Genomic DNA, 13824 nt, shown 5'->3' with positions numbered 1-13824 from the left:
GCGGGGAGGGCCGAGAGAACGCGGGTGATGGGCGGCGGCCAGGCGCGCAGATTCCAACGTGGTCGCGGCCCCTCGTTCCCTCTGACCCCAGGAGGAGCGATGATCTCACGAAGTGTCCTGCTCCCCGCTCCTCCTCGCCGCGCGTCTCCCCTCCCCCTTCGGCGTCGTTGTGGGTCTCAAGCCCCCGGCCGAGACCCCAGCCGCCCACAAGCTCCGGTCTGGACTTTCTGAGTCCGCGGTGGACACAGCGCCGCTCACCCTCCAGCGAGGGATGCGGGTCCCCCTGGGTCTGTCTGCAGCCTCAGACGGATTTCCTCGGAGGGGGTGGGGACGGAGCTGTGGGAGCGGGGAGATTCTTCCAGAGATGGGATTGTTCTCCATCACCCTTCCCCAGCCACCCTCCACCAATCCTGCCCCTAGAAAGGGGTGTGGCCACAGCCTCTCAGGGGACGGTGTCTCCCCAGAGCGATGGGGAAGGGCTCTTGGGGCGAAAGAATGAGGAGGGAGTGCGGGCTCGAGGCCACCAGCCTGGGCTGTGTTAGCGAGACCGGGTGGCATCTGAGGGGCGACTTTCCAGACTCGGGGTTCAGCTGGAAGAGCCCCTCTGCCTCCCTGTCATCCATCCTCCCATCCCCACACAGCCCTCCCTATGTGAGCTGGTGCCAGACTCCCTCCACCCTGACAGCGGTCCTGTGAGGGGGCTGCTGTCCTGACCTGCAGGTGAGGAAGCTGAGGCACGGGGCCAGAACAAGGATGTGAGTCTTAACTCCAGGCTCCACCCCCCGCGGTCAGTCCCCAGGTTGGCCTAGTGCACTGCCTGGACCAAGCACCCTCCCCACCACCCAGCCAGGGGCCCGCCAGGCACAGCCACGGCCACCACTATTGGACAGAACTGATTTCGTTTATTGAACAGAGCGTGGACACAGCAGGTCCAGTGACCTGGCCCTGTCCACACCCTTCCCGTGCTTAAATATTGCAGAGTTCAGGAGCTGCTCAGAGGTGAGAGGGCACTTCCCCGTAACACTGCCCACCACTCCACCCCTGTCCCCTAGGCCCAACCTCACCTTCTTCCAAAGCAGGGGTGGGGAGAAGGCCTGTGTCTCTACATGGACCACGCCTGTGACCAGGTTGAGGGTGTGGGGGTGCCGGAGTGGAGACAGGCTTGGGGAGGGAGTATCTGGACATTCACCTGCACTGGGGGAAGGAGTCTCAAGGAGCTGATATTGGGGGTGGGGGTGGGGGTGGGGGAAAAGAGGAGCCAGACGTGGCCTCAAGAACTCCCACCCAGTTTCAAGGGTCCTTTGAACCCCACACAATTCTCCAGTGCCTTTCTTTCTTTCTTTTGTTCTTTCTTTCTTTCTTCCTTCCTTTCTTTCTTTCTTTCTTTCTTTCTTTCTTTCTTTCTTTCTTTCTTTCTTTCTTTCTTTCTTTCTTAAATCCTCAATGAGGACATTTTCCCATTGATATTTAGAGAGAGTGGAAGAGAGAGGGAAAGACAGAGAGAAACATTGATGTGAGAGAAACCCATTGATTGGTTGCCTCCTGCACAAGCCCCCGACCAGGGCCTGGGTCAGGGAGGAGCCTGCAACGGAGGTACAGAGGTATGTGCCCTTGACCAGAATCAAATCCCCAATCTAATTCTTGGTCCCCAGGCTGGGATCCTTGGTCCACAGGCTGACACTCTATCCACTGAGCCAAACCGGCTAGGGCTCCAGTGCCTTTCTATATGTTCATTCCTTAATTTATTCCACTCTGACCCCCACTGCTCTGTGCCTTGCCCTGTCAGCCTTTGGGGAGATCATGGCTGGGAAGGGTTGATGGTGGGCCTGGTTGGGAGAGCCCAGGCTCCCCTTGCCCCACTCCCACCCCCTCCAGCCTTGGGCACTTTTGGGGGTGCTGCACGTGAGAATTGAAGATAGACAGGAGGAAGGGTTCCTTATTGATCAAGGAGGGGCCGCCAAGCCTGACTACTATTGATGATAATGAGGTTTCGGGAGAGGAGAAAGAAAAGGGGAAGAGGCAGGAGCAGGAGCAGGAAGGAGGAGGGGATGAGGAAAAGGCAAGGAGGGGAGCTGACTTCCCAAAGGCTGGAAGAATGAAACACTCCACAATGGGCCAGAGTATATGACATTGAGCCCCTTGAGGGAGCCCTGTCCCTCCATGGTCAGGGAGCTGGTCCTTGTGGCCTGTGCAGAAAATAGCTCTTGGGCGGGGAGAGAGAGGAGACCTGGTGCAAGGCATGGCTCCACAATCTCCCACCTTGGGATTTGATGAGTCCTTTCCCTATAGAGTCTCAACTTTCCCATCTGTACAGTGAGATGGTCTCTCCCGCTTTTGGTTGGGTTTTCCAACATCCACTGGGTATTTTCTGTATGCCCAGCTCTCTTCCCCTTACCCTCAAGAGGAGAAATAGACAAGGGCCATTCAGAGTGATGTGGGCTATGATGGAGGGAGACCTGGGGTGGTGGGAGCACAGAGAAATCAGGGGAGGCCTCCAAGAGGAGGTGCCACCTGCACGGAACCTTTCAGAATGAGATTCTTTCTAGCTCTGTCTTTTTGCTCACCAGACCAGGACAGAGGCCACAAACAGGTGCCTCCAAAGAGATCATGAAGGTGCATGTGTATGAAGAGTGGTGTGGAAGGAGGAATAATGTTTTCTGCAGTCACTTGCACGTGGGCCAGGTCCTCCTCACCCCAAGCCTGTGGGTGCATGGGGCCCTGAGGTGGATCTGTAGAGAAAGCCCGGGGAATGTTTTTTCCATTACAATGAAGCCATTAACATTTATTGAGCCCTTTGGGACTTGATGGTGACAGGAAAAGGGCAACACATAGTAGGCTTAAATAGGATTAATAATTATTTCATGAAAAAGAAGACTTCAACCTGCCTGAAGACTATCGAGAGAGGGAGACACAAGCTGGTGGAAGGACCAGGAGGGAGCTGTGGTTAAGGGATTCTTGGGACGAGGCCTTTAAAGGTGGGGGTTTTGAAAGGCAGAGAGGAGCAGAAGCGCCTCCAGGAGAACATGAGCCAGGGCTTGGAGGCTGGATGTGTTCTGAGTGTTCAGGAGCAGTGAGAGGGTGGAGGGTGGGGAGGAGAAGGAGGTTGGATGTCTTGTCTGGAGTCAAATACCAAGAGTCTCAGGGGCCGGCTCAGCTCAGGAGCCACCTCCTCCTGGAAGCCCCCCGTCATGACAGTGACCACTTGGTTTGTTTAGGATCCTTCTCCCCCCCTCACCTCCCACTCCCCCTCAGGTTCACTGCTGCTAAGGTCCCTGAGGAGTTGCACGGAGTTTTAATATCCCCAAAAGAATCAGATCCAGCCCCTCTATTCAGCCAGTGAGCTCTAGAGGCCCAGGGCCAGGCCTGGGGGCTGAAGGGCCCAGCCAGGACTCTGTCTGTGGTTCCTGTGGGCCTGTGGTTCACTTCTGTGATCAGGCTGAAGCAAGAGACCGGGGTATCCCTGGACCCTAAATTCCACAGAAACCAGTCAGTAGATAGAAAGTGGAAGGAAGCTGAGCTGAAGTCCAGAGAGAAAATCCAGGTCAAGAGCCTAAAACAAAGACCCCCGTGGGGCTTCCAGCGACATCTTGTTTCAGACTTCCGGACCCCACTCTGTGGATCCCGTTGCCAAGAGCCTTGGCCAGGTGAGTGCAGGTCTGATATCTCCAGGTCCTGGTTCATTTCTGGTTTGGACCCAGGAGGGCTCTGAAATCCGGGTGGCAGGCAGGAAGGGAGGGCAGAGCAGGGCAGGGGACAGCCCCTCAGCCAGGGGCTCAGCCCTCCCCAGTCCCCCGGGCCCCTGGCTTCAGCTTCTCCAAGGTTCTGCTCACAGTGGCCAGGCTGCTTCGGACTCCTGGGGGGAGAAACCAGGACAGGGCTGCCTGAGTAGACAGGTCTCTGGGTCAGAGCTACCCAGAGGGACCTGGAGCAGAGTGGGATGGACTAGGGAGAGGGGGAGGCCCAGGAGGCAGTTTCAGCCCCATTCATAGAGGCGTGGATGGCCAGAATGGCCCTTCCAGAGGACTGCAGCCTGATGTGGGGTTAGAGGCAGGAACTGGGGCCTGACTGCCTGGGCTCAGTTCTAGCCCCACTACTTCCAAGCTATGTCGCTTAATTTCCCTGTGCCCCGTATGTAAAGTGGGGCTAATTACAGTACCTTCCTCATATGGTTGTTCTGAGACTGGGATGAATTAATATATGTAAAGTGCTGGGAACAGTGTCTGGCATGGGACCTATGCTGAGCTGAGGCATCCTCCCGCTGGTGGCAGGCACTGCGGGCTGGGCTGCCTGGAATTTTCCAGTGTGTGGAGATGGAGCAGGAGGAAGGTGCCAGTTTCAGGTACCAGCTCTGAGAGTTGGGTTCTACAGTGGGAGAGGAGAGTGAGAAAATGAACTGGGGCATGGGATGGAGGGGGGGGAGGGGCAGCGAGGTGCTGACGATCCCAGGCCCTGAGGACAAACAAGAGGAGCTAAGCTCAGCTTGGAGCAAGAAGGGTTTTGACTAAACATATGGAAGAACTACCCAACTCTGCGGGCTCTCTGGGGCTGGGGAGATCCCTTCTGATTGCCCCCCAAGGTTTCTCATGGGTCCCACAGAGCCGCTCAGCCAGAGGGGAAAGGCAGAAGGATTCTGGAATTTCTGGTACTTACCCTCTTTATTGCCATTGGCGTTGGATCTTCCCTCCCCTTGGTCTGGCGCTGGATGGGGGTGGACTCTCAGGTTCCCTGCAGAATGAGACCACCCCGAGCTCCCTGGTCACTAAGCCAGTTTTGGAAAGGGAAGTCCTTCCTGTTGTCTAATCTCCATTCCTGCGGCTGTCTTTGCTCCACAGTTCTTTTAGGTCTTCTACACTATCTGGGCTGGTGTGGGGTTGGGTGGAGATGGGGAAAGAGCCTTGAAGGAGAAGATGGTAGGGAACTGGGGATATGTAAAGCCCCATGGGATTGATGAGATGGGAGGGTGTATTTGGGGAGGTGGAGGCTATATAAGGGTGCTAAGGTCTTAAGGGAGAAAGGTTTTATGGTGGCTCAGGGATGAAGTAGAGAGATGTGGAGATTTTGGAGGTTTGGGGGAGATGGAAAATCTATCAGGGGAGATGGGAGTTTTAGGTGCTCTGAGCAGTGTTAGGCACTTTTGCAGCAGGCTGGAATGTGCTGTACTGTAGTCATAGCAATGCCTGAACCACACGCCCAAACACACACACACACACACACACACACAACTCCAACACACACAAGCAGGAGCAGTTGCACATGTGGGCTCTGTTCCCTGCACAGTGGGCCGCAGACTTACATACAAAGGGTCTCGCACAGACTTTGGCAGAGAATGCTGGGGACGGGGAGAGGACTCACCTATGTTAGGCAGGATGTGGTCTAGGTTGAACCGAGCCTTCAGGAAGGGGTAAGCCAACATGAGGAGTCCTGGGAAGAGAGACACAGAGGGGTTCTGTGATGGGGAGGGACCTGGGGGGTGGGAGCTGCATGAAGCTGTGGGTGGCTGTGAGCCCAGGGGTGGTTTATAAGGGTGACATTGGACATGCACGGAGGAGTGTGCAGGTTGGGACTGTGGGTGGGTCAGTGTGAGCCTGTGAGTGTGTGCACGGGCCGCTCTCGAACAGCGGGTCCCCGGAGGGGCAGAGAGCAGTGCCTATCTGGGGAAGGGGCTACAGGCCCCACCAACCACTGGAAATAGGCTCAGCTGCCACAATCACCACCAACTCCCCCAGGGTAGGGCTGGGGGCGGGGGCGGCTCCTCAGCATGCTCCTGTCCGCCCAGACCTGGAGAGGGGGTAGCAGAAGAGTGGGTCCTGCCCTGCCATTCCCACTGTATCCCCAGACCAAGTGTCCGTGGCCCTTGGCTGGAGTTTGCAGGTACAGATGCCCAGAGCCCACAGCCTAGTGCTTCTGGTTCCGTTTGGCCCAGGGTGGTGGAGTGGGGGGTGAGGGATGGTATTCAGCATCACTGTGCGCACATCAGTGGGACTGGCCCAGATACACAGACGGACAGATGCCTGGACAGACAGATCTGCTGCTGAGACATACTGAGCTACATCCTGTCTTGGCTCAAGGAGGGTTCACTGGGAACTTGGTCCCCTTTTATCTGCTCCCATAGCCCCACCAGCAGGCTTATGAATCCTACCACAAGCCCAAGAGCCCAGGCCTGAGACTGGAGAACCAGAGGGGGAGCAGCCAGAGAGGAATGGGGCACAGCTCCTTTCCCGGCCATCCATAGAGGGAACCTCACCCCAACCTTCCTCTCCCTCCCTGTACCCCCCAAAGCTGCCTTGCTCTAGCTTCCACCCTCTCCGACCAATTTCTATTGTCCCAGGTCTTCCCTTCGTTTTCTGTTCACTTGCCCCTGCCCCTGCCCCTGCCCCCTCTCTGAGCCCAGCACCTGCTCACCCAGACCAGCAGCGCCAATAAAGATACCACCCAGAGCGGCTGCAGCTTTGGACACGGAGACGCCGATGATGATGCTGCCGGCCACCAGGCCCAGGGCCACGCACGCCAGCTGCAGGCAGCGGAAGTCTCTGCTGCTGATGGGGATGTCCATGCAGGCCTACCCAGGGCACCGTGGCCAGCCAGTGGGGCCGGTTCCCGTAAAAGCCCTGGCGGTCTTGGTCCTCTTGGCTGTCCCTTGTTGGAGCTCCACCTTCAGGGTGGGAGTTTCTGGGCAGTAAGATTCTGGGCTTGTCACCCTTAGATTTATCTGCAACCCTATCCCACACTCTCCTCGGTGTCCCCCACCTTGACCTAAGATCTCTTCCAGGTCACCCCAGCTATTGTTCCTTCCCTAAAGGCCTCTGAAGCTGGGGACCATTTTGGGGACTCCTGCCTGGCCACACCCAGTGCTGGAGAGCGGGGCCTGCCCCATGGGGTCCTCCACTGCCTGCCTCCTCCTGGGAGAGCTCAGCCCAAGCTCCCCTGCCCAGGACATCCTGCCCCAGCTCCCAGGAGCCTGCTCAGCCGCCACTGAGCCCTGGCTTATTAAAATTTAAAGAAGTGTGTGTGTGGAGGGGGGTTGGTCCAGGGGCCAGGTTCCTCTGAGAGGCAGGCAGCAGGGAGGTGCTGAGTTATTCATGAGGTTGCAATGTGAGCTGCTGCCTGGGTCCCAGCGGCCCCCTAGGGCAGTCAGCCCAGGTTCCACTACTGGTCCCTGACAGGGCACACTGAGCTACTGGCTTCATGTGGGGTTCAGTAGCCAGGGATGTGAGGAGACTCCCTGGCCACATACTCAGGACTCACTCTGCTGTCCCTTTGGCTTGGAGGTGCACCTGGGGCTCTGCTTGGGGACTCAGAGACAGAGCGAGGGAAGGAGACCTGGAGGAGACTCGAGAGACAGGAACAGCAACTAGGACAGGAGGAGAAGGAGAGGTGTCCCTTCAAATCCACTCTGTATGCCTGCCCTCCCTCTCTCCCCCCACACCCTTCTCCTCAGTTAGGCTTGGTACTCACTCCTCTTTAGTTTTCAGTGGGCTGAGAGAGTGAGCCCTTCTAGCCTCCTGGGAACCCTGGCAGGGAGCTGACAGGGAAGAGCTGTGGGGGCCCCGAGGGCTAGGGCTGGGAGAGGAATTGGGATTGGAATCAGCCCAGGTGGGGGCTGGTGACCGTGGCCTGGGTCAGGAGACTGGGACATGGCTGGCACCTCCCGACCTCTGGCCTGAGCTCCTCTGCCCAGCCTATCTGACAAGTTGCTGGCAGGATCCAGCAACTTGAGGTTGGGCAGCACTCACCCAGCCCAGGCAGCCCAGCCCTGTCCCCCTCCCCCCTGCCCCCGCCCCAGTTCTGGCCCTCATCACTGATTGTGTTCTGTGGCCCTATATGGCCCTATAGGCTCCCCGGTCCCAGAATATGGCCCTAACCTTAGCCCTGGACCTACACACCTGGGCATAGTACCCAGGGTCCATCACCCGACCCCACTGGCTTCTCTTTAGATCCCCATCTCTCCCACCACATCTGTAGTCTAGCACAGCTGGGCCCATGGTCTTTGCCTCCAAGGCTGCCCCGGCCCTGGTCCCTCCCCTCCTGCTGAGTGTCTGCCTGGCCCCTGCAGTCTAGTTAATACCTCCTCATCCTTCGGGACCCTGCTCAGCCAGCCCCCACTCTGTGAAGCCATTGCTGATGGTGCCCAAGTGGGTGGGCTGCCCAGCACTGCTGCCATGTCCCGAAATGCCCACCATCAATCCTCATTCTCTCTGTGTCCCTTCTGTAGCCTGTGAGCCCTGAGGGCAGTTGCAGGGAGTGAGCGCCACAGAATGCATGGCCAGAGGGGACCAGAGCTCAGAGAAGGCATGGACCCTCACAACCACCTCAGGTGGGCAATGAGGAGGGCCGAGGGCACCATGGGACCTCTGTCTGTGACATGGGCTCTCCTTGGTGGGGGAGGGGGGCCTAGGAAGGCCAGAGTCACCTGACTGAGCTTCAGCCAAGGGAAGGCATGCCCAGATGCTGGAGAGAGGCCTGGGCGGGGACAGGTGTGAACTCAAAGGTGTGTAGAGAGGCGAGGTGCCTGCAGAGCACCCATGGGCTCCCTGGGCCATGATCCTGGCTCATAGGAGAAAGCCCCGGGAGGTGGACATTCCTCAGCCTCAGCCACTGCTGCCAATATCCCCTGTGCCTCTCACCAGGATGAGGTCTGATTATTCCTCTAATTAGGCATCAAATGACAGACCATGTTTCTGTTACACGTAATTGATCCCCCACTGGCTAGTTTTAGAAGGAGCCGTCAAAATAATTGTCCATGAAAACAAGAGATGTCGAGCTTTGGGAATCTGAACATCCTCCACAGGGCCCCCGCCTCCATAATGTGTTTGCATAACCCTGATGGCAGGGCCTGTGCTGGCTCCTCTCATGGTGTAAGGCCCAGCCCATAAGCAAGACAGGGGCTCTGGGGCCATGTCTCCCACCTGGAATTGTGGGACTTGGGCCAGCCACGCCTCTGCCGAAGTCTGGCTTTGCTCATCTTGTGAATGGGGAGGGGGATGGCAGAGGCTGAAGTCAGGGACGCTTGTGCATCATGAGTTTCCGATTCCAGAACATTCTGACCTCTAAAAACTGGAGACCAAATAGCAAATTAGAGTTTTTCTTTAACATTGCAAATCCCTCAGGGCACAGGTCAGAGGAGGAAATATGGAGGAGAGACACATTGAACCATTATCAGTTCCAAAATCACAGAGAGCCCTGGCCAGTAGCTCAGTTGGTTAGTGCTGTGGTTGGCAAACTGCAGCTCGCGAGCCACATGCGGCTCTTTGGCCCCTTGAGTGTGGCTCTTCCTAAGCCTTAGGAGTACCCTAATTAAGTTAATAACAATGTACTTACCTATATAGTTTAAGTTTACAAAATTTGGCTCTCAAAAGAAATTTCAATCGTTGTACTGTTGATATTTGGCTCTGTTGACTAATGAGTTTGCCAACCACTGGGTTAGTGCATCATCTTGATACACCAAGGTTGTGGGTTCGATTCCTAGTCAGGGCACATCCAAGAATTAACTAATGAATGCATGAATAAGTGGAACAACAAATTGATGTTTCCGCTTAGTAATGCTCTGAGATCCAGACCTACCAAAAGATGCTGGCTGCTTTGAAGACAGTTTCTAGGTGTTTTTCATTGAGTTTTGTTACATGTCTGTCCCCAACTCAAATCCCATTCCTCAAGGGCCAGGATTTCCCATAGAAAAACCATATACCTTTTCTCAGCATCCCTATTAGACTGTAGAAAGAGACACTGCAAGCTCTTTTAGGATTTGTGGGCTGAAACATCAGTCCAGCCTGCATCTTTTCCCTCATCACAGGAGAGCGCCATTAAGAGCTACACGGAACTTTTATGATGCTTGTTCCTCCATTGATTACACATGTAGAGAGGAAGGCTTGCCCGTTCTCATCTCCAAACAGGCTGTATCATCTCTGAAATGCATATCTGTCCTTGGACAATATGCTTATTACAACAGGTAAATGACATGGAAGCTCAAGGCACTAGAGCCGGACCGCTCACCACGCCCCACCCCACAAGCCTCAGAGCCCTCTTCCCTGAAGCCTGGGTCCTCCAGACCCAGACTCAGGGTGTGTCAAGGCCGTGGGTCACCGCTGAGTTCCATCACACAGTCTCTCTGTCTCCTGAGACCAGCTCTGGAGGGTGCCTGCCGTGAACTTTCCTTCCAGATCCAAGGGTGGTGTAGGGGTGGGAAGAGTGGGCAAAAATGCCTGGGTTTGCTTTAGTTCTGTTTATTTTCCTTGAGGGGTGAGGACCCTGGAAAAGAGCATGATTAATTCACTGATCCCCTGGGGGACAGGCAGCTTTCCGGGCTGTTTGGAAGCTGAAGTCAGGAAGCAGCTTCCAAGGCAACGGCTACCATGGCAACAAGAGTGCCAGCCATGGGAGAACCTTGCTCCTCCTTTCCTTCCAGACTAAGTAGCTGGAGCAGTTGGCACAGGCCCCAGGCACTGCTATTGGAGCTAATTTGGTGAGGGGCAGTCAGGAGGGAAGAAGGAGGGCCTAGAGCTCAGGCAGGTGGGGGACCTGGCGAGAGAAACACCTGGTCCCTGTGCCCGGGCCCAGATGGGGCTCATACAGGAGTCCTCGGGTTCTGCTTGAACCAGCAGCGGCTGGGGCTGAGGCCGAGGCCTGACACACACCACTGTCTGGGGACCAGCTCTCTCCTAAGGTCCAACCTAAGTGTGAATCCTAGAGCCTGGGAACCAGCTGCCACAGTTTTGGTCCCCAAAGCCTCCCCTTGTGTGCCTGCCACATCTGCCCCTGCCAGCAGAGCCAGGCACACGGCCTGGTCCGCAGGAAGAATAAAGCCCTTCATACAGTGGCCTGGTGACCTTCCTACAGTCGCCTGGTGAACAGTGGCAGAGGAAGGACTAGAACTCAGGGCCCCAGCACCCACTGCTGCTTCCTTGGTAAGAGGAACCTCACCCCCGAGGGGCAGAGCAGCCTGTCAGCAGAGGACCCCCGTAAAGGGCAGGATACTGGGCCCATCTGGAAAGCCCAGACCCAGCTCCACCCACAGCCCAGGAAAGGATGAGTAATTCTGCAACAGGAGGTAATAGTAAAAATAACCAAAACGATCATAGCTAACAATTATCGAGGACTTACTGTGTGTGCCTGAAACTGCCCTAAATGCTCTACATTTGTTCATTTGTGACTCACAACAACCTGCCCAATTTTTGGTGAAGGAAACGGAGACTCTCAGAGATTAAATAACTTGCCCAAGGCCCAAAGCTAGTAAGAGGCAGAGCTGGGGTTGAACCTGGCAGTCCAGCTCTGGGACCCCAAGTCTCTCTGGAAAGAATTCCAGTTCCACCTTCTTAGCTGTACAGCCCCGGGCAAGCTATTTTTCCCCTTCTCCACTTGGTTTTTCAGGGTAAGTAGGGTAAAATAATAGCACCTTTCCACACAGGACTACTGTGAGAATTACATGTGATAATGCCCCGAGCTTCTCAGAAAGAACTGGTTACTAAGTGCACATTAAAGTTAGCACACCAGAACAGGCGCAGTAGCATTTACACAGAGGAGTGGCGGATGGGAGGGCCGGCAGGTGGTCTGGGGTGGGAGGTGGGTGGTGAGGGCACAGCCTGGGCTCAGGCACAGAGGCAGGAGGGACCAGCTGGAGCTGCGTGCAGGGCAGAGTGGGGCTGGGCGCAGGGAGTGTGTGATCCAGGAAACTCCTCGAAGTCACCTCCCTGCTGGACCAACCTGAAGGTCTGACCAGGCTGGGGCTGGAGTCCAGAGACAAAACTCATACCCTGGTCCTGAGCACTGGGAGACTTGGGGCTAAAAGGCTCCGATGGTGCAGGCCTGATTTCCTGGCCCAACCCACTCCGGGCAGATGGAGACGGGATGTGAGGGTGGTGAAGGTCCTGCAGAGGGAAGACTTCCAGCAGAAAGCGTGTCATCATCACACGGAGGCACTCACAGGACAGGACAGCTGTGGCTGGGCCCATCGCCGCCCCCAGAGTGAGGAGCCCCTAGTCCCCACTCCCAGCTCTGCTCTGCCCATTCATTGCCCTGACACTCAGACCTCCCTCCTGCCACCTCCTTGGGAACTTATAAAGGCCCTGCCTTCGTCCTTTCCAGCCTGGCTCTGAGATTACGCAGGACACGCACACAAGAGCCCCTGCGTGATGAACACGCAGGCTGTGGATGTGAGGTGCCATTTTGCTTTGTTGCCAACCTGGCACACAATGGATCCTCAAGAAGGGCTGCTTTAGACAGAGGGGAACTTTGTTCCCACTTGGGTGGTGGGCCGGGCCGTGTGGAGGGCGCATCGGTTAAAGCCTGCTTTGAAGCCAGCCTGCTGACAGCACCTTTACCTGATGGGGAGACCCTGAAAGGCACAGGCTGTTTCTTACTCATCTCTGGGTCTTGGCACGGACTAGGAGATGGACAAATGTTTGATGACCCTCATTTCCTTACCTGAAAAAGAAAAGCAATCATGTCTCCTTCACCTTGTTTTGTGAACCCGATGAGGTGCTTTCCTTAGAGGTCTGGTCTCCTCTTCAGGTTTGCAGGTGAAGAAAGGACTACCAGGAAGGCCACAGCTACAGTTTAAAAGCTTTATTCAAACAAGCACAATGTATAACAGCAGCGTGGTGCTGTGTAAATGTCTGCCTGAGATATGCATATCCATTTTCTTCAGGTAACTCAGCAGCTCGGCTTATCTGATGCCAGGTTCGTCTTCGTGCTCCCTGGCAGGCAGCAGCACCACATCCTCAGCCTGCGCAGCTGGGCTGCCTCAGGCCCGACCTGTGCTGCCTTCCACAACAGGCCTGAGAGGTAGCAGCAGACTCGGCCTCTAAGTCACTTAAAACCAATTAGAATAATAGGAAACAGCTGATTAAAACCTTTCACACGCATGGGCATTCAGGAAAAGAGCGAACCTCTGCGCGCTCTAGTCAGTCCATGGGCTTGCAACGGGGAGCTTTAACTCCCATCTTTGCTGGAAGGCGGTTAAAATAGCGTGGTTAAAAAAAAAACTTTTTAAAACGAAATAATACTGACGTTAGCAGCAATCCCAAACAAGGAAGAGGATGATAAATGAGGGACACATTTCGGTCACGGCAAAGAAAGATTATGTGCTTCTCTGTGCTACAGACTGGAAGACTGATCTGGCTCCGGCATGCAAAGCCTCTCTGCCCTTCCCTGAATTGAGGGGACGGCTTTGCTCAGCCCAGGGGGAGGACATCCAGAGGACAGAGGAAGGTGGAAGGACAGACAGAGTGGGGGGGTGACCGGCAGGGAGGGAAGGGCCTCTGTCAGCTGACGCTTCTTGAGGCTGGCTCCCTGAAGGCTGCTGCCCCAGCCACCGCTGCCCATTCAGGAGAGCAGGCTGGCAGGCTGATCCAGGATCTGCAGGCGGGTGAGCAGGTGGGCTGGAGCCCGGCAGAGACGTCCCTGCCTTAGGCGATTATGCAAAGTGACAAGTGATTGCTTTCCTTTTCAAAGACAACCCCTTTGGAGAAAGCTTTTTCCTTGAGGTCCCTGGGGAAATGGGGGGCTGGGTGGGAAACTCAGGGCCTCGGTGGGTGAGAAAGCTACTCCAGCCCCACAGCAGGTCCCTTTGTGGGCTCTGTAGACTTTGGCCTCACAGGTTTCCAGGGGGCAATGCCTGGAGAGACCTAGGGCCTGAAAGGTGTGACTGGAGTCGGTCAGAGAGCTGTGGGTGTGGGGCATGGCCCCTCTTCAGTACTGCGGCCTGCCTGGGTCAGGGCCCTCCGCCGGGCCAGGCGTGACTTGGAGGGTGGAGAAAGCCTCACAGAGCAGAAGCCCTTGGCCAGTGCCTTGGACTCCTCTGCCAGTTCATTCTCCTCGTGCTGAGACAGC

General features: G+C 56.0%; 1 protein-coding gene across 1 annotated transcript; it reads right to left on the bottom strand.

Moving 5' to 3' along the window:
• Positions 1-3112: 3112 nt before the first annotated feature.
• On the bottom strand, positions 3113-6849 carry KNCN (kinocilin). The gene is made up of 4 exons (XM_006762632.2): positions 6403-6849; positions 5353-5421; positions 4651-4725; positions 3113-3853 (listed from the first exon to the last, which is right to left on the bottom strand). Exons 1-4 carry the CDS (start codon positions 6551-6553, stop codon positions 3774-3776), a joined length of 375 nt encoding a protein of 124 aa, XP_006762695.2. The 5' UTR covers positions 6554-6849; the 3' UTR covers positions 3113-3773.
• Positions 6850-13824: the final 6975 nt, after the last annotated feature.

The sequence above is a fragment of the Myotis davidii genome, unplaced genomic scaffold (assembly GCF_000327345.1).
Source record: "Myotis davidii unplaced genomic scaffold, ASM32734v1 scaffold458, whole genome shotgun sequence".
NCBI lineage: Eukaryota > Metazoa > Chordata > Mammalia > Chiroptera > Vespertilionidae > Myotis > Myotis davidii.
The sequence above is the reverse complement of the archived record's forward strand: the minus strand, read 5'-3'. Positions and strand labels throughout refer to the sequence as shown.

What these genes read in the sequence shown, in the direction of transcription:
- KNCN (XM_006762632.2), bottom strand. Translation starts at nt 6,553, where the DNA reads ATGGACATCCCCATCAGCAGCAGAGACTTCCGCTGCCTGCAGCTGGCG. An exon ending in TATTGGCGCTGCTGGTCTGG is followed by an intron (nt 5,422 to 6,402) that starts GTGAGCAGGTGC and finishes CTCTCTTCCCAG; the next exon opens with GACTCCTCATGTTGGCTTAC. An exon ending in CGCCAATGGCAATAAAGAGG is followed by an intron (nt 3,854 to 4,650) that starts GTAAGTACCAGA and finishes TTCTCCCCCCAG; the next exon opens with GAGTCCGAAGCAGCCTGGCC.